A 20,577-nucleotide genomic window follows, 5' to 3' on the forward strand; every position below is an offset into this window, starting at 1 on the left:
GTTTGTGGGCCCGCGGGCAGCACCGGGGCACTTTGCCACTTGGAAGCTGTTGAGCAGAGCTCTGCCTGCCTGGGGAGAATATAGAGGCTATACAGGATTTTGGTAGCAACGTTTTCCCTGTGTTGTGTGAGACGGAGCCAGCGCTAGCATACCTGGGCAGCGTAGGAGCTGAGGTGCAAGCTTGGCAGCCCACAGAGGTGCCAGATTTGGTGATGGTCTGTAGGTTTTCCAGGGAGGAAGGCAAACCCCATCCCCACCCAGTGGGACGGGGGAGAGGATGCTGAATACTTGTGAAGGGGTTTTCATTGAGATTTGGTCCCAGCCATTCCTCAAATGTCCCCGGGGCTGGGGTATCTGGTAGGTATTGCTGGATATTGTAGATTTTTTTTTTTTTTTTTTTTAAATCTGCCTTTTATAAAATGCTGTTGATCCCCTTTGAACTTACTGGCTTCAGCAGTGTACTTACTGAAGCTCTCTGTTTCTTGTTTTTCCTCTAAATGAATTATTTGAACTGCTAGGTAATTCAAAACAGTCACTGAGTAGTAAGTATGAAGCTTGAGTTTATTTTTTTACTGAGCACCTAGATCTATGCATCTGCAATTGAAAGAACAAAATGGTATTTTCTCTTAGCCAAGTCTGAAAAATCTCAGTGAATAATGATGGGAAGAACGACATTCACAAAACAAATAGTTATTGAATCCATTTACTGAGCCCTGTTTTGGTTTGAGTTTGGGTGAACTGTTTCCAAACAGGCAAACACCAGGGGAAAAAAAGTGGAAAACAAAATGTGTAAGGAAAGTTAAGAAACTAGAGCATGTATAGCATACAGAAATGGCAAGGGTGCTGTTCTCTCATCTTTATATCTGCAGATACATGTATTGAATTAAAGCAACAGGAGCTTTATGTGCTGCATTTGCTTTGTAATGCTTCTTGGTTGAAGTAATTGGATCTATTGTTGTGGGCATTGGGAATGCCAGCTTGGCTCTTACGGTCACTGGCTTGTGAACATGACCTTCTGGAGGTCAAAACACTGGAGAGCTTGCTCTGTTTAATTCTCAGAGGTACCAGTCATAATAGTTATCACTTTGAAAAAACAATGTAGATGTTCCCTGCCTCTATCTAGTTTGTTGTTTGTACTGAATTGTGGTGTGGTGTTTCGGTGCTTTTTTTTTTTACTAATCCATCTCTATTTTCAAGTGGATTCAGGTTTTTTGAGTTTTTTGTTTTTTTTTTTTTTAAACTGCAATTGAGTTTTCACAACTGAAGTTGATTAAATAACTGCTCACAGATTGAACTGTAAATGTTAGTCAGTGTTTTTGAGTGATGTTTTGGTACTTGATCAAGCATCCTGCTTTCATTTTTTGTGGTGATCAAGTCAACCAGACATAGTCAAGCAGTCCCACATAGGAAAAACAGTGTACTTTCAGCAAGAGAGAGAGGAAAAAAAAAAATCTCTTGTGATTGATGTGAAATGATTCATGGTAAATGCTGACGGCTATGTAATTTCAGCATTGAGTACATCTGTCTTCCCTACTAGGGAACTCCAGAGACACCTGAGTAAGACATCCTACAAAAAAGAGACAAACAATCTCTTCAGAGTCTCTCAGTTCATGCTCCTGGTCTCGCTGTTTGGGCAGAAAGGGAGGTTTCAAGGTCTGTGTGGTTTGTGTTTTCTGGCGTCAGATGGCTTAGTGGTTCCTCTTGGTATGAATCCTTTCCGAGAGCTAGGGGAGTTGCTGTCAGTCCTCAACTTTCATCCTACAAACCTGTCAAAACATATAGTATTTTAGCACCAAGCATGACATGAAACAACCCATAGATTTTGTGATCCATCACCAGATCTGCTGGACTTACAGCAAAAGCAGTCATGGCACTGGTGATTCAATCGCCTCCCCTAAGGTTCCTGGATGGTTCAGGTGGGGATAGTTGTACTTGCTCAGAATTTCTTTATGTCTTCCTAAAAAAACACCAAGATATAGCTACCATGTTGCCCCTATCACAGATTCAATTTGAGCTGATTTGAATGTGGTTTGGTTTTTTTCTTTTTTAATCCTGTTGAATAGCCTTCTTGCACCACACTGCTTCTTAAAAATGCTCGCATTACCAGCTGAGGTCTGCATCTGCTATAAGGCTGTTTGGCATCTGTGGGTAGGCTTACTCTGTCTAGGTGGTAGTGATGTTTTTCTGGAATTAGGAGAGTTTAGACCTCCTTAAAACTGGACTCCTATTTACAACAGATTTGAGTATTTTTATGTCTTGCTAGAGAGCCTTATTTTTTCTCTGCTGCTCTAAGGCTTGGTCAGGGAAAGCAGCGCGCTGTATATCTGCCTGCACTTGTTTGGAATTGATGCGGTGCACTGTGTGTTGTACTCAGATTTACAGCCAAGGTAAAAGGAACCACCACTTGTTACCATCTTTTTTTTTCCCCTCCTCAATATGTCAAACTGCTCTCTGTTGTGTCAGAAGTGTATTGGACTACTCAGAACCAGGGAAAATGTGCTAAAGAAAGCAGTGAGCGGAGTCCTAACTCAATTGCCTCAGGTCTCATTTTCTTCCAGGTTCTGCATTTCTGACTTGTTTTTGACCAGGGCTTTTTCACTGTTCTGTGATGGGCAGGAACTACTGAGGTTATAAAAGGTTTTGCAGCTGGAGGAGAGAAGATGCAGGCCTGGCAAGATCAAGACTCCCAGCTGTTGTGTAAATAACTTTAAGGGCATAACTTTTTTCGAGGCCTGTTTGTGGTTAAGTAGTTTAAGGTATTGCTATTAGTCGGGAAACCCAGGTTCTGCGGCCCCAACAGATTCAAAACCATTTGGGTCCTTCCCCCCTGCCCCCCCTTATTTTTCCTTGATATCTTTTGTTTACATGATGTGGCCTTGCTAAAACTGTCCATCCCTCAAGTTTTCCTTCTGCTCATATTTTAAGATTCTCCTGAAGGTGTATTTCTACAATCTTTCTGGCAGTGAATTGCACTGCGTATTGTTCCTGTGTTCCTTACTCCTATCCATAGATGGAAAGCTGCTAAAGCCAGTGTGAAATTCATGCTACTTTTAATTACTAAGAGCAAAATCCCACTTTTGCAAAGCTCCTCTCTTCCGTTTCCTTCCACAAGGTATCTTTGCATCACTGTCTTCTGACTCATTTGGCAAAGGCTGACGGACGTCTCTCTAGCCTGAGAGGGCCGCTTGCCGTCCTGGCAGGAAGAGGCACCTGACAGATGCTGCCCTTTTCACTGGTGTTAGATGCGATAAGGGAAAATGCATTTTTCAGCTGGAGTTAGAAAAGGATCTGCACCAGTCCCTCACCCAAAATCCTGACCATTACTCTTCAAACGATGCTAAACTTCTGTCATGCATCTGAGTGGCTGGTGTCACAGTGTGAAGTCTTTATTTATAGATGTATATAAACAGAAATCACTTTTCCTTTACAAATTGTCAAATTGTATTTCCCCAAAGCTGAAGAATCTGCAGTCTATTAACTCTGGAGTTAATGAGTGAGTCTAAGTCTCTAGAAAGAGCACCTTTTGTTCAGAAAGAGTTGTTTGTTTTAATTTGGCTGCTGACATGGGTTTTCTGCAGTTTCTTCCTGGAAAAAAAAGAAGAAAATACTGCTAAAATACTGCTGTTAAAGTGTTTTTTTTTTTTAAAAAAAAAAAAGTCACTGCACTGTGGAATTTAGCGCGTTTGCATTATTTCATATTTTTGGTAAAAAGAAATCCTGTATAGTTGAGGGGACATATGATACAGTGGCAGCACAAAGAAAGATGTGCTCTCAGGGGGTGAGGATGGATAATTACTTAAATAAGGTATTCGTCTTCTGGCATTATTTGTACAAGGAAGAGGTAGACCATTGGAAGCAGGTGCCCTGAGCAGCTGGTATGGCTGGCTGCTGTTCACCTTCCCAGGACGTGGGTTTGAATTACGCTGTACTGTTTGATCATAAACAGGAAAAAAGAACCATATTTTGAACTGGAAGTACCTCGAGGTTAACTTCCATGCCTTATAAATTAAGAAAAACCAGTTGTTTTGCTTCAGGGCCAGCCTGCGAACCATGGTGGATGCATTCCCCTATTCCTCGTTAGGCTGCATTAATCTATTTTCTGACACTTCTCATGTCCAAAATAACCTGCGGGCTCCGTCAGGGCACAGCCGTATTGAGCTTGCTGTTGAGAAAGTGTTGGGTTTGGGTCTTCCTGCAGCTCTTTGATTAGAGCCTCAAACTCCTGCCTCTCCATTCCTGGAGAGTTTTATTGCCAATCTCAGGTGTTACCACCCGAGTCTCAGGTCCTCCCATTAATGACCTGAAGACTGGATGGGCTCTGGCACGTGCTTGATTGCCCATTAGTAAGAAAAACTGTGCTTATTATCAAGAACACCACGAGATATGTCAGGATGGGCAAATGGACGGTGTGCGGACAGGCTGCTGTCCTCTCTTGGGCTGTCTCTGCCCAGTGCCCCGGATTGCCGGCTGGAGCCGAAAAGGGTGAGCCTTTCTTCCTGCAGTTTCAGAGCACTTAGCAGCTGTCTCTGGCCCGTGCCCCTGGGTGGGAGGTTTCTCTGTGTTCTCCCACCTTCCCGGGAGATCTTTCAAAGACCTTTGAATAGGTGGGAGGGGATCTTTCCTTGAAGGTAGCTTTCTTTGTTGGCTGTCCTATTTATTGCCGGGAAGGAAAGGAGAAACAAGGCTACCATCAGAATTCAAGTCGAATGCTTCCTTGGGATGGTGTAAGATTTCAGATTGCACTTGACTGACAATATTCATTGCAGTGTTGGGTGTTGCAGCTGCTTTTTCCTTTTAACAGGAAAGAAGTCTTCAGAAAGTCCCCTTGTATTACAGCGCCTGTGATGAGAAGATTTGGGGGACTTAGCAGTCTTACTGTAGAAGCAGGATAATTGATTTGAATTTGTTATGGCACTGCAGATTGTTACAAGTGGGCCACCCTCTGCAAGAACAGAGCAAGAGGAGACAAGGTATGTGCACTTCTGTGAGTACTGTTGGGGTGGAAGTTCTCTGGCTTTCAGTGTTTGCACAGTAAATTCAATGTCAACATGCGTACAGACAGTAGATCACAGAGGAGTTAGAGGTAAATAGCCTTTCTTTTTGAGGTTTCTAGAAAGAGCTGCAGAGCTAAGGGATTTCTTTGAGTTTTTGGCCTGTCATGAATTGGCAGATGACTTGGGAGGAGGTAGTCCCTGGTCATTTGGCAGTGCCAAGAGTGAGCTTTGAACCATGCAAGCTTTTGGCAGCGAGGGAATATTCACACTAGAGACTTCAGAGTCCTGGCCTCTCTTTGGCTGCCAGTAACAGGTTTGGGTGATCTACTTTATTTTTATTTGGTCATTAAAAGTAAAAGTTAGGTGTCTTGGTTCCTCTGTTAGTCTAGCCCAGGAAGCTAAAAAAGTCCCATGGGAAACAAATTTTCTGAACTACACGGAAAGCCACTCTGCCCATTTTGTTTTGGCTCCCTAAATGTGGAGGATTCTTGAAGTCTCTACCACCAAAGAAGAGCCTGGATCTTGACAAGCTATTGATTAGGTGACAAAAAACTAGTGACAGCACTCATGTGACTTGTGCTGTCGATGGCAAATATAGAAGTTGAGGAACTGGCTCTTACAGTGACAGAATCAAAAATCCTGGTGGAAAACATCCAGTTTCTAAAGAATGCTCAGAAAAACCTCTCTGTAAAGGATTTTGGGAACCAGATCCAAAGGCAGTTGGTCAGAACATGGCCAGTAGAGCTCATCGTCAGGAACCACAAATTCTGCTCCACAGGAAATTCCTGTGTCTTTTAAAACTTGTCTGACAGCAAAACATTCCACTGGAAGAAACCTCTGAGCAATCCCAATTTCTGGATTTTTTTAATTCTTTTCTCTTCTGAAGTGTTAGTAGCATTTACCCTGAGAGCCGGATACTGGCTGGAACTGAGGAATGAACGGGCCGATCTAGCAGGGTCAGGTCAACCCTTTTACCACATATGGAAGTGAACTGTGAGCAGAATGAGCTTTCCATGTAAGTGGAGAGGGCCGGGGGAGGGTAACAGCGATGGTCACAAGTACGAAGTGGCCTCTGCTTGTGGCGAGAGCAGAGTGGGACTGTCCAGCTCAAGTGCCTGCAGCAGGCAGCCGTAAAATAGCTTGGGGAAGGCTGATCAGGAGCTATTTTTGCAGTGCAAGTAGTGAGGGGCCAATTTAGTATATCACTGCAGCAAAGAAAGTACTTTTTTACACAGTAGGTTTACGTGTCACTTGTGGAACGACCCGGTGCCGGAGATATGAATAGGTTTAAAGAAAAGAGAGGTTCAGTGACAACAGGGCAATCCTGCCTTGGTATCAGAAGTACGTACGTCTTGGGCAGAAGGAAGGAAGACCTCAGATGGGATTTACTATGGCAGCACCAAAGGGACCTTAGTTAATTAGAGCTTAGAAGAAAACATAAGAGCATTCTTTTTCTCCTGTTAAATTCCTTGTTACAGGAGTTGAACTGGGCTAGGATACTGGGAATGCCGTGGAGTAGGCGGTGTCTTTCCAGGTACACACACCACCGTGACCGCAACGTGCCCGTGAAGCGGCTGGAGCCCCGCACTGAGCGAGCGCTAGGCCATTGGGCGACGTGCGGGGCCGCTGAGCGCGCTGAGCCCGTCCGCCTGGAGCTGCCTACGGCCAAGCCTCTACGCGCTGATGCCTCGGCGGCGTAAAGCAGAGCTGCTGCAGCCGAGTTAAAGAAGGTACCTGCCAGAGCTTTAGACACTAGGAACGCACGTGTAGATGGGTATAATGACCTTGTACAGTGTACATGGCGTTGTTTTCCTGTTAAAATTGGATGTGAATTAAATTTTATTATGTAATCATTAGCTTTAATAGACCAGCCACGGGAAAGTAACAATGTGTTTATTGCAAAACACATTTATCCATAGAATGTGATGTCCCAGTTTTGGGAAGTGATTAAGTGCACCCTTAATTATATTTTCCTGGTTTGAGTGGCTGGAGGACCTTTCTTCTTGTCGCTTTGAATAAGAATGAAACTTGACTGGTAAAAATGCAATCTTATCACAGTATCACCATATAACTGGATCTTACTTATTTTTAATTGAAATGTCAACTTAAAAGGCGCAGTGCATATTTTTAAATCACATTAACTTTATATTTAGATCTTTTCATTTACACTGATGGAGGGAGCACTCCTGCAACTATTTATCTTTACTTATATTCCTATGCCATTTACATTTTTTTTCTCAATTTTAGGAAAAAAAATACTGTGATTTTATTGCTGAAACCACTACTGCTTCTAACTGTAATGGAATGCAATTGTACACAGTGTACTGGAAAGTCTAGATATCAGGAAAGTGTTAATCCTTGCAATGCAAGAAATACAAGACATGTTTAGTTTCTCATAATTTATTTTGCTGATTCCAGCAAGAAATTCTGCATTAACCTAGCCACACAGTTTTAGAGAAGTTAGTCCTACAAGAAAGCCAAATGACTTTTTGCTTTCTCCTCAAGTGACGCAGCATGAGATGCGCGACGGCGTGGAGGTGCCTGAGGCCGGCCCCGGCGCTGCCGGCAGGGCAGGGCAGTGTTTTAAAGGCTCCAGCCCTTAGGTCTGGCTTCTTGGCAAATCAGTCAGCGCTGGCCATTGCGCTGGTTGGTGCTGCTGCTGTGGGTGTCCAGGCAGAGAGGAGCAGCAAGCCTTTTCGGAGTAGGGGCTAGACCAGGCTCGTGTGGTTATCCGTGGCAAAATGCTTCAGGAGGCAGTGAGAGCAAGCCGGGGAAAACGTGCTCATATTCATTCATGCAGTTATGCATAAATAGGTTCAAAAGTCCTACCTGACTATGCGTGAGCACGTTAGTTACAGCTTTGACCCTACCAACTGGCTTCCTGTTAAATCTGTGAAAAAGAAACTACTTCAGTCTAGCGTGTGAATGAACATTCCAGTCTTAAATAACAGGGAAAGAATCAAGAAAGTATTTGGTATTTTTTTGACCAGCCGGAAAGCGAGGCCTATTTTTGGTTTTGGTCACATTAGGCTGTGCTGAGAACATTGGCATGATGGTCTAGGGGCTCCGTGATAGAGAGTGTTTTTCTGTTCTTTATTTAAACAGGCACCTTCCCAGAAAAGTAACAATCCAAAGTTTGCAGTTCCAGTGAAATGCTGTCTGAGAAGTGCTGGAAAAAAAGGGTATGTGATAGAAAGTAGAGGTTTGAAAAGTAAAGTAGAGCAGAACTACATGCAAACAACAGAGGATACTACAGGAACTGAAAGTCTTTTTTCATTAACTATAGCCTAAATTGGAAAAACTGTTTCTTCAGGATTTTTTTCAGTGTTGTGCCATATGTTGCATGTTAATCACGGTTGAGGGGGAGGGAAATGGAACAATAAAAAAAAAAAAACAAAACAAAACAAAGCAAAACCACCTCCTGGCATGGAATGCCCTCCCCCCCATCTTAAAGTAGGGAAGTAGGGCACAGAGGCGTCACAAGGCTGCAAAGAAGCGCCTGAGTATCACCTTCTGCTCTTCTGCTCTACAGTTGTTGGGGGGGTTGGCAGGGGGTTGGTCTTTTTTCTTTTGGTTTTGGTTTTTTTAACTTAATGAAACATTTCTATTTTCCCACCTCCCACTCCCACTACTGCTCAGCTCCAGCTCTAAATCCTCTTTTTTTTTTTTTTTTTTTTTTTTTTTTTTTCCTTTTCTAAAATGGTGGGTATTTAAGGGAGTCATACATGTAAATGTAGCCACTGCCGGGTTGGTCAAAGACAGCTGTTGTGCACATGTGGAAGCACAACAGCTGCATTTCTGATGTATTGCCTGGTATCCAGCAACTGGATGGCTTCCTAGCATACATAGCATTATGTTCCCAAGAGCTACGCAAGGAGACCACAGGCCAAGTAAAATTCTGGTCTTTGGTTCAGATGTAACCTGTTAACTCAGCCTAGATTTGCCAAGACACGTGTGACGGCTGAGATGGCCCGAGTGGCTCGGTGCCAGCAGTGCCGTACTCCAGCCGGTGCGCGCTCCTGGGGAGACAGGCAGCAGGCTGCTCCCTGCAACCTCCCACCGGCAAGTTTAGGCCAAGATTTTTTTAAAAGCAGCTAGTGGATTTGTTTGGTCAAGATGAGTCGCCTTGAAGATGCTCGCCTTTCAGGGGGCATTGAACTTGGGGCACTAAACCCACCCCCATCCCTTTCCCAGTGGTTCCTGCTGGGTACTGGGGTCTTGGCTGCCCCATGGCCAAGGTTAGCTGTCACTGCTGGACGTGCTTCACTGGTAGTTTCTAAAACTTTGATGCAAGAGACGCTGCCTCTTCCCTTGCAGACTACTTGAGTGCCTCGGTGATGAGAAGATGACACACCACTTACTGCAGCTCCACAGACACCGTAGCGGTTGGCAGACCTCTGGGTAGGAACGATTGCGTGAGTGTTTTATTAGCTCTCAGAAAACATATAGCAGGGAAGAGGCTGTGCAGGCTCCTGCACGGTCTGCCTGAGCTCTGACCCCTCGGGCAAGAGGCTAGATTGCTTTTACAGCCAGTACTTAACCTTGCTGCTGAGACTTGTCAACAAGGCTGCCAATTAGCAGCAGATATGATGGTGGATGATATAATGCAGATGTCTGTTTGTTAGGAGCACAACTGATATATTTTTAACACGACATATATTTTAAAACATGGCTCTGCATAAATGGTGCTATCCCCTGCAAAAGAATGCCTCTACAGTCAAGTGTTAACAGAAAATTTTAGTTGGTGATGTCCCCCAGTATCTGTCTACTATAGCAGATGTAGGAGTATAAGAAATAAGTCTGCCTGAAAAATGTCCACTTTTAAGTTAATTATTATTTTTTTTAATTAACATATATGGCATATTAAAAATACACGTAGCTGCAGAATGAAAATAGGGCAGTTCTTGCAGTCCTGTGAGGGTCAATACACAACCTGAGATGTTTTTCTCTCCACACACATGTATATTGGTGTATGTATCAGAAAAGACAGATTAGGGAAAGTTGAGGTAATGGATTAAAATTGTGCAGGTCTACCAGCACATTATAGCCACCTGCTGCAAAGGATGGTGGCTCTTTATCACACCAGCATGTGACACTTAATGCCTCTATTTGGGTGCACGTAGGGCTCTTCTGTCAGATGTCTGGTCTTTGGTGAAGCTAGAGAGGCTGAGTGCAAGAGGACAGGTAATGTTTTGGTTGAGATTGGGCCTGCGCTTTTAAAGGGAAGTTTACAGTAAGCCTCAAGGGCTGGAGCTACTGCAGGACTTGCACTTAGCAGCTAGCGGACGGCTTAGGCAGGCGGGGTGAGTCGGTCCTGCTCAGCCCCCTCCTAGAGACGCTGTCAAAGAGTGCGGAGTATGCGGCTCCCGGAGACAGCCGCAGCCCCTCTCCTCTGCCAGCCCAGGTGCTCTTTGACTCACTCCCTGCGCCTTCTCTGCCTGTTTTAACTGAACATTTGCATCTACAGCTTAAACCGCTGTCTCAATTAAATGAACAGTTGTAATAATTTACAACAGAACTGTAGCAATTTGCACAAGCAGAGGTCTGGTCTAAAAACCATCAAGATATAATCAGGGCTTGGTAGCTCAATCTCTGAAATACTTTTCAAAATCAGAGAATTTGCACTATCATTTTTGAATTGCTAGGGTAACTATTTATCTCTAGTGCAAAAACTCCCACATACAGTATCACTGTATATTTTCTGTTACAGTGCAAGAGGAGAGAAAGACCACCTCTTCTTGAACATGACTTACCAACCTGATGTCAGAGCTCGAGCTGCCTTCCCTTCTCCTAACCAGTCACCAGCAAACGGAGCAGTGGATTCACCACGCAAGCTGTTAACAGCACCGCGTACTCTAACGAGGTACGGATAGAGGCCCTGAAAATGAGTATGCACACCCCAGTAGAAATAACCCTGAGAGATTTTTCAGTTGATTAGACCTTAACACTGCCCTAACTGAGGGCAAAGGGCAATCCACCTGTATGTAATGTTAACATTAATTTATCTGAGGATAATTTTTATCTAATGAATACCCAGATTTTTTTCTTCCTTCATTAGTGTTTAAATACTCTAACTTCCTTTTAGACTGTTAAGTGTCTTTTCTTGTTCAGTGAAGCCAATAATATCTTTGCTTCTTGGAAATTTGTCTGCTCTTAGGGTTTCCTTCTGTAGCCTCCTCTGTGCATTTTAATTATTTCATTAATATTTGGTGAAAAAAAATAGCTTTCTCTAAAATGTTGACAAGACAGATACACGGTATTTTTACAATAAAAACCCCCAGATTTCCACTATGATCTTTTAATGCGCAATGTTCCTTTATTCACTGTGTAGCTCCTCTTTAAGGGAAGAGTTTTGGTTTTATTGGGGCTACTCCCAAGCAAGGCCAGGTTCCCCAAACTACTGCTTAAGGCTCTGATTTTCGAACGGCAGGGCTGAGGAGGGTAGGGCCAGCGAGCTCCGTCGTCCTCACGGCTGAGCAGGCTCCTCAGAAGAGGCGTTATCCCCCTTGCAGAACTGAGCGGGCACGTTGGCGCAAGTACACAGCCCGCAGGGAGAAGTCCTATGGGCAGCCTAGGAGTATTTGCTGCACTTCATCAGTAATAATAACCAGAGCTTTCCTTTTCAATTTCAACCGTTGGCAACATCTTACCTTTTTTCTTCATATCCTCTTGTCTTGTAGGAGAATCCTTTCCCCCCTCCCTCCAAATCAAGCCTAAATCTATTTAAGGGTGAAAAAAGAGAGGAAGGAAGACCAAAAAGAAACAAGAATATAGCCAACCTTTTTAATTAGAGTATATTGTACTTCCAAACTGGATACACTAGAAATTGGCAATGCAACATAAGATGCAAAGGAATATACCAGTTACTGTCAAAATGACCCTGTACAGCCTTATAATGCAAAAAGCTTTATACAATACAAATTTTTATTAATGTACACAAACCTTGACAGAATGATATTTGAACATAATACAAGTAAAAAAAAAAAAAAAAAGACAGAAGAAAGAAAAAAGTGCTGAGAACTTTAACTGAATTACCGAATGGAAAAACATGCTAGCTTTCGTTAAAGAATGCATAGTGAAAACCAGTATGAAATTACCTTTATGGTGGGGGGGAATTTATCAGAACTGTTGGTCATTAGTCGGTAGGGGGACCCTCTGGAGAACATTCCTTTCTTTAGCCTTGAACTGCAAACCAATTATTTCAATATGCATGAGCTCTGATAAATACTGTATTTTTTTTTTCTTAAAAAAATAAAAACCTCCTAACACACTTTTCCTTACAGAGAAAACTTCTATAACTTGCCAGAAAGAATCAATTTATCCTTTCCAAAGTGCTAAACAAATTTCCCAGGTACATTAAACATTATTATGTCAGATACTGGTACAGCGGAACGTTGCCGAACGCGTGGCGTTCGCATGCCGACAGCTCATTCTTGGAAGTTCCGGCCCTATTTAAACTGCCGTTTGGTTTACATAAAGTGTCCTACTAATATTCCTACTTCTTCCTCCTAGACAGCTGTACTTTACCTGTCAGTCTGAAAAATAAGCTTTTTGATTTGGAAGTGTTTGCTCTTCTGTGGTGGGGTCAGAGATACACACATGGAGTGTACTTTAAAGAACTGGTATAGTTTCTGGATGCAGACTGCATATTTCATGCTGTTGAGATACTCCACTTTTTTATGCTTTGAGTATTTACTAATACAGCTTTTTCTATTTTGCCTGTACTCCAGCATTTCATGCTGTCAAGATACTCTATTTTTTTATGCTTTGAGTATTTACTAATACAGCTTTTTCTATTTTGCCTGTACTCCAGGGCCGGGGGGGAGGTTACCAGGAGTTCTGATGGAGTGAAGAGGGGCGAACAGGGCCCTGAGTTACACAGGTTGTTTACAAAGGTATTCACGTACTTTGGAACAGATGGCTTTGCTTTACGGTGTAGACAGAACTGCCACATGCTCATTAGAACCAAAACTGTCTGCTGGAATGTAAACAAAATGGTGGGACGTCTCTGTCCTTTAATTAATAATTCCAAATGATAACCTGCTACTATTTTGGATACTCCCCCCTTGTAAATAGCTTCCAGTATGTTAACAGGAGTGCACACATTAGGATGTCCTCTCCGAACAGGAAGAGTTTGGTCATGACAGTAGAGAATATTTGGCCGTCTCAGTGCAAAACAAATGTAGGAACCTTGCAAATAGGCTAAACGATGCAAGTTTTGCATCGAAAAAGTATTTCTACACAAGCTTCATTTAAGGACTAATGAAGATTGAGTTACGCTTCTAGTCGTGCATATGGCTAAGAGCCCTCGTGGACCAGAAATGCCTTCCTGAACTGGGGTGTTGCTTTAGTTCTGTCATGAACAAGGGGTTGGCTCCAAGGGGCCTGTCGGATCCCCCCATCCCACAACCACCTGCAGAAAAAGTTCCTCCAGGACAGCACGAGGGCGGCTGGAGAGCACGGCAGATGTGACTCAGGGCACCTCCTACAGTGGCTTGGCCAAGGGACAGAGAGGGGACTCTGACAAAAGCTAGGACAGACATTTCTAATACCTGGTGAAGGACAGCGAGCTCTGAACCCAAGAGACGCCATGGAAAACAATAATCCAGCAAGAAAGCATTCCTGTAAGTCACATGACAATTTTGAAAGGTTTCATATTTTATACTTCCAATTTTAATGCAGAGTATTTTTAATCCTGATCTTTCTTCCTGGATATTAAGTTGTCTAAGAAACACAAATCAGTTAACAGTCGGTTAGCTTCTCTTAAAATGAAGATCACTCTTGGCATTTTGAGATTAACAAAGGTTATACAACCAATCCGCATTTGCTTCTTCCTGCAATAAAGTGCTACATATAACATGTCATTTTAATGACCACAAGTAGGAGCGTTAAATAAGTATAAAGTTAGCTTCCTAGCAGTGTACACTTTATCCGCCATTAACAAAAAGGAATAAAGTATTACTCATAAGATGGAGGGTATCGATAGGACTGTAGAATTTGCAAGTACAATTGAAATACTGAGGGTATAAAAGAGAACTGTATGGTTCAAACAGCATCTTTTTATAGCTTTATATTTCAAAGAAGTTACTGGTACCTTTTCAAATAAACAGTCTTCTTACCTTCAGCCCACAGATTTTTTTCTTCTTTTTGCAAGTGAGAAACAAACTAGTGCAAGACTAAAGCACTGTGCAAAACTGCCTTTTTTTTTTTAGTCTGAGTATTTATACCCAGAATTTATCCATACCCTTTTTTTAACACCCTTGTTGGATTTTTTTCCACCGCAGAATTCTAGTTATACAAGTTGTTCCTGCAAACTAAAAGGTAACCACTGCATAATACAGTGTGTGTGTATATATATATATATATATAATATTTATATGCCCTTTTAAAACAAAAGATGTATGCTATGGCCCAGACGCAGGCATTTGATACACCTGCGTAACAGTTAGGAATCGGGCCTGCTGTGCGGGTGTGTAGACTGCACGCACTGCATATGCGCGTGTGTGTACACACGCGCTTTTCATTGTCAGGCTCTCATCCTGCAGTGCTGAAAGCAACTTTTTCCTCATCAGTTCTACCCCAAATCCTCAAACCTTGACAACAGAGTACAAGGCATCAAACAACTAAAGAAAGCTGCAAACAGCACTGAAATAATACACCGATCCACCCTGAACCAAGCGTTACTCCTTCCACAACTCTACAGTTCAGGGGGAGACGGAGGGAAGGGAGGGAGCGAGTATGTGAAAAGGGAAAAAGAATAATCTTTAAATAAGCCAATACAAGGGATGTGCAAAAGCAATGTCATGGCATGCTACAGGCAGACTCTCTTTCACGCGCCCGCACGCACGCAAAGCCCCAAAATAAAATGCATCAATATGTAATCTTACAAGTGCTGATTGCCATTAAGGACACTCTTTTTCAGCTTAACAAGACAAAATAGTTTCTTAGATAAGAGTACTGGGAACATGCCTCTGAAGGTAGAAGTATGCAGTAGGTCACCTCTTGAAGATTTAATAAAGCAGCTTTCATGTCAATGCAATAAGTATACACACAGAGCCGTTTTCTAAACCTTACTAATGATATAGTACAAGTGTTCGTTACCTCTTCGGTCTCCGTTTTGCAGCAATGTATACCTGCTGGGTTTGTTGGGGTATTTTTGGTACAGAACGTAACTGCCCTCAGACAGTTTCTGCCCTTTCTGTTAGTCCAAGATAGGCAAGGAAGGAGTGTTTAGGTGAAGAGGCACCTCCTGGTGCAGTCTGAGGTCTGGGTGGATGGAATGTGAGATCGTAGTGGTTTTTGGGGAAAAACATTGTTAAAGGAATAAGGTGGGCAAACTCTGAGTTCCAGTATTTATCAAAGCACAGGGAAGTGCCGTTGATGGCCAAGGCTTTCACTGCCAAGTTTGGCTCTGCCCCGCTGCCGTGGGCAGCTGACATAGCCACTGTTTGCAGAGCCTGGGAGGCAGACATAACTGAGAGGGGTGACAGGAGGTTTCTGGAGCTGTTCACTGGTAGGAGTGGACTGGCTTCCTTGGAGGTTGAATACTGGCCCTTCTTCTCCTCTTCGGAACAGTCCCCGTTCTGGTGCTTCTTCACGTGGCGGCTGAAGACAAAAGGGTGGGTAGTCTTGAACAGGCACTCGTCGCAGCTGAAAGTCTGGCGTGGAGCATGCTTCAGTTTCTTGTGCAAGTTGAGATTGTCTTTGCGTTTGCAGCTGTAGCTGCACTGGTCACAGTGAAAAGGGCGCTCACCGGTGTGGACACGGACGTGTTCAATCAGCTTGTTGGCAGTCTTGGACAGGTAGCCACACTGGTCGCACTTGTAATGGTTGCCAAGGCGGTGTTCTCGGATGTGCATCTCCAGCTCCAGCTGGTTGGCTTTCACTGTCTGGCAGATCCGACACTTGTATTCCATCTTGTAGTGAGTCTTCAGGTGGCACTCCATCGCTGCGGGGCGGTTAGTGGAGTAGATGCAGAATGGGCACCTGGCAACACAGCAAGGAAAGGCAGGGACAGAGAAAAGAGAAGTCACTCAGCTTGAAGATTTGCATTCCTGGTTTAACCCTGTCACTCAACCCCTCTCTGACCTACTAAAGGGGAGAAAAAGGCACTTAGTTCTCCCTGTAAAGCCTCTTTCGAATACTTGATTCACCTTGCTACGTCTCTACTTAGAGGAGGTTTGCCCATTTAATGGCAGTAGAGCTCACGCATTCCTAGGAAAACACTGATTCACGCTGAAGGAGCATCCCTTTAATCTTCTGGCTTACCTTGATGGGGAAGATTCTGCAAAGCAGGCCGGGTAGTGCAGAGTGGGTGACTGATTCACAGGTGCTTTGTGTAACGACATTCCTAGTGTTTGCACGAAGTCACCTTGGCCATTTTTTCCATTAAGAAGTGGTTTAAAGTGAGTGTTTACAGATGAGTATGAAAGCAGCTGTTTAAGTAAAGATGGAATAAACTTGTAATACGACATGTACAGCAAAAGCTTAGGAAATTCCTTTTATGTGACCTTGAACAATAAGCTTGCTGGGTATTCTGCTAGGAGCAGCTGAAAGCCAGTCTGTTAGGTTGATTTGTAGGGATTCCCGTTTCTGGGAGATGAGCTAGCCATGCTCAAAGGGGGCGTGTGTTTGGCAGTGTTTGCCTACAGCCGCCTCTGCCACGGCAGGAATTGTTCCTGTGTGGGAACAGGATGTGGGCTCCGCTTACTCACAGCGGCAAGCGTCCGGACCGGGGTGGACGTGGCAAAGGGCCTCACCCCTGGTTCCTGGACCAGGAAGGGCCGAGAAGGCTGGAGGAGGGAATCTTGAAAGCTTGGAAGGAAGCCTGAGCTGAACAAGCCTGGACACCAACAAACCCAAAACACGCCCGCCTTTGCTTTATGTAGCCGAGAGGAAGTTGGTGAGGACAGCTACCTGCCAGGGAGCTCTGCTAATGAAACGCAGCGTGCTCCCTTCCAGATCTAACTGGTGAGCTAAAAGAGCAAGTCTAGATAAAAACGTACAGCTAAGGCACCTGGCTACTGTCTTGCAGACGTCTCCACCTGCTGCTGAGCTGCGTTCACTGTTTAGCAGGTCTGCCAATTGGGTCCTAGCATTTCAGATCATTTCTAAGCTGAGATCCTCTCTCTCCATGTGTGTTCTCCCTTGCTACAACTGGTCGCACATACAGATTTAGTATTAATCTACCCGCTAATCGAGAGACTTTTGAGCACAGTGAGTAACACAGGAGGACGAACGGATACTAAAACATCCGGACACTTTTCCTGATGCACATCAAGTACTCTGATCCAGAGAGGAAGCCTGGCATTGAGGCCGCTAACATGATTAGCTCTATTGCAACAGAGGACTCAGCTGTCTATGCACACATACCTCTCCTGGGCTGGGTGCTCTCTGGATCAGAATCTCAGAGTTTGACCTGGAGCTGGAGGAATCATGTTTTTTTCTCTTCCCCCACAGCAAACAGGAGACAGAAAAATACAATTTACTTAGATCTCTTCAGGCTCTTCTGGATGCCTTAAAAAAAAAATAAATCAGAGCTTTTTCTTAGGTGCAGCTTTCAAGGTACCTAATTATCACTTGAGTTCGGCAGGAATAACTTATGTAGACTGAGAAGCCCATTCCGTCAGGAAGGTCTGAGTCATAGGTCATGGTTTTTCCTTGGTAAATAGAACAGATACTGTGCAGCTTAAACCCAAAGTGCGTTAGACAACTGGTCTGTATGTCCAAGACAGACATCCCGTCATTCTGGCACCCTACTTGTTTCTCAGTCTGGTCTTCTTCCCAGATTCACTCATCACATCTCAAGTGACCACAGATCCCAGTTCATGGAACTACTGAGCTGGAGACCAGACGCTGCCTGGCAAACAGAGCCAGTTTTCAAAAACTGCAGTGCAAACTGATAGAGCTACTTGTGGTAACATTAAACTTGGTGTGCTCATCACGTGACAGTTACAGTGCACTGAAAACATTAGTTTGTTTCGCAAGGGCAACAGAAGCAGGGAGTCCTGTGCTGAACCCTAGCTGGGCTCAAAGTGGTTCCAGCCTCTTTTGCTGCAGCAGCTGGAACAGAGAGAGACTGGGGACGTGCATCTTGCATAACGTCACATTGCCCGCCCACAGAGAGCAAGCATATGGCCCCAGCAGTCACTCCTTCCCGCAGGGGTCCAACTTTGACATAAGGGCACGCTCACTCTCTAGAAACACTGCTCTGCACCAACTGACCTTAAAGGACACCACCTTAGCCAAAGGGCTTTTTTTCCTAACAGAGCATATTACTCGTTACATATTAATTTAGACAACAGTGATCATTCTGGGGCATGCAAACCAAAGCGGAAAGCATCAAAGTTAATAATTCTTGGAGAGGACTGACTTTGCGTTAGAGTCTACAAAGGTTATCGCCTTTAAGGTTACAACTTCATACCTAGTTGCAGAGACTGTACAGGGTTTAGTTTCTTTGAGCCAGGTGCAGAATAGAGCCTGTGCTGTGTGCTCTCCTTTGCTCTGATGCCTTGAAAAAAACCCCCTCTTAGTTTGCCAACACCTCTGTGTAGTGCTGCCTCGTTCTCTGTAGGACCCATCACTTACTGTCTCCTATTTGACTTGAAAAGGGAAAGGACCACAGTTTCTTCTAAGACCAGCGGACACTACATCTGCTGCTAGGTTACTGATCTGCTATAATGATGCAAGTCTACACTAAAGGACTGGGCTTGGGTCATCTAAATAAAAGGAAGCCCCAAATCTGGATTATCAGACGTTCAACTAACCCTTTCTCATTGACTTCCTTTTGTCCTATCCCCACAGTATTAGAGGTGCTTAACACAGTAAAAGTTTGTGTACTTGCTTTCCTTACTTGAGCCCACCGGTGGGGACAGTGTGGCATTTCTTGTGCTCCAGTAATTGTTCAGGTGTCTTCATGAACTTGTGGCACACATCACACTCGAACATCCGTGTGATCAGGTGGATTTGCAGATGGCGCTCAAACATATTTTTTGTTTTGCAGACAAAGTTACAGAAAACACATTCAAAGCCTGAAAAATAAAACATGAAAATATATTCCTTACATTGTGGCCGGATTGACTGCACAGAAGGTGACAGTTTGTATTTGTTTAACAGCGTTTTACCTTTCTCTGACTTCTCTTCAGTGTTCACTGAGGTCTGACTACCAGGCACTACAGAAATGACTAGCAGGTTGTTCGAACCTTTGTTTTTTGGGGTTATATCGGCATCTTCTTTGCTGTTGGCGGAGTCACTCAGTGCTGACAGCGAAGATGAAGATGGACTGTTAGATTCACTGGGTGTCTTCCTCTCTTCAGCTGAAAAACAGGAATAAAGAGCAATAACTAGTACAGCAGATTAGATGGAATCTCAGTGATCCTGTTTGTTTTAAATTTCAGGAAAATATTTATATTTAAAGTTAATTCAAACACGCTTATAAACAGGTCTGAAATTAACTGGTCTGTTAAGAAATCATAGTTGCACCTCCTTCCTTTTTATTAGCATTTACAACAGGACATCTCTCAGTTTATCCTCGAATTGAGTCTGTCTGTAATGCTAGTGGGAAGGAAGCATGCAACTCTACCTCATTACCAGGCTGAAAAAATCCCAAGAAAACACTCTGATTAGCTCAGAGTTCAAAAACAATGAAGAACTTGTCACTTAGAAAGGAAACAGAGCTTCTGCAGGTTTGGGGTACTGAAACCAAAAGTGCCAACTGGTCCAAGCTAAACTTCCTCCACCTTGCCATTTATGTGGGTCCAATGGGTAAATTTGGAAAGGCAAAGGAGAATAATCTCACTCATTGTACTGAGGAGCATCCTCAGTAATGATTGCAAGAGAGAACAGCACTGTCTCAAGATTTCTCTGGTTTTATTAGGACCTCTTATTGAAGATAATTAATTAAAAAAAAATTATTTAACTGGATCTAAAGCTGAAGCCCATCAGAGTTTCCTTATGTGTGTAATAAATGTATGAAGTTCAAATCCCAAGCCCTATCACACACTGGAGATGAACAAAAGTAAGAGTTCTCATATGAGAACTGCCGTGAGCCAACGAGGCAAGGGTGGGCAAATTATTACCTCCCACCTACGTCTTGGTTTAATCAGAGCTGTGTTAAAAAGAGCCTTTACTAAACCGTCATATTCTCTATGTGATAAAGGCCCCTGATCAAGGCCTCTGCAACCACCAGTACCTACATGCCCAGCTTTAAACTGATGAGCGGCACCTTTAAGTCTTAAGATAAAAATGTAGGAATGCACTAATGAAATTTGATGATCCGAGCTGTCAATAGGGAGGATGACTGGGATATCATATAGAAAGATTCACTGACCTTGGGGAACAGAGTAATAGAAATGGAATGAAATTTAATAGTACAGAGTACAAGGTTATGACCTGAAGGGCCAGTAACAAGAATTTTTGCTACAAATGAGGAGTGCTTAAGTTGGAAACGGTCAAGGAAAACAAAAGAAGAATTTGAGCAGAACATGGGATGAATATGAGCAATCAGTGTGGGGGAGCCTTCAAGGAAGGTAAGTATGATCACAGAATGTTACTGTGTGAGCTACTCCCAGTAGCTGCTGCTGTT

At 43.6% G+C, this 20,577-nt stretch overlaps 1 protein-coding gene across 1 annotated transcript in view; it reads right to left on the reverse strand.

Moving 5' to 3' along the window:
• Window positions 1-15,172: 15,172 nt before the first annotated feature.
• The window catches only part of ZNF827 (zinc finger protein 827), an 80,752-nt gene continuing 75,347 nt past the window's right edge, over window positions 15,173-20,577 (reverse strand). The window contains exons 13-15 of the mRNA XM_075709438.1: window positions 19,118-19,309; window positions 18,847-19,024; window positions 15,173-15,980 (exon numbers count right to left, since the gene is read on the reverse strand). Of these exons, the coding sequence (XP_075565553.1) occupies window positions 15,173-15,980; window positions 18,847-19,024; window positions 19,118-19,309 (1,178 nt within the window). The remainder of the gene's footprint in view (window positions 15,981-18,846; window positions 19,025-19,117; window positions 19,310-20,577) is intronic.

This window comes from Pelecanus crispus, chromosome 4, assembly GCF_030463565.1.
Source record: "Pelecanus crispus isolate bPelCri1 chromosome 4, bPelCri1.pri, whole genome shotgun sequence".
NCBI classification, from domain to species: domain Eukaryota; kingdom Metazoa; phylum Chordata; class Aves; order Pelecaniformes; family Pelecanidae; genus Pelecanus; species Pelecanus crispus.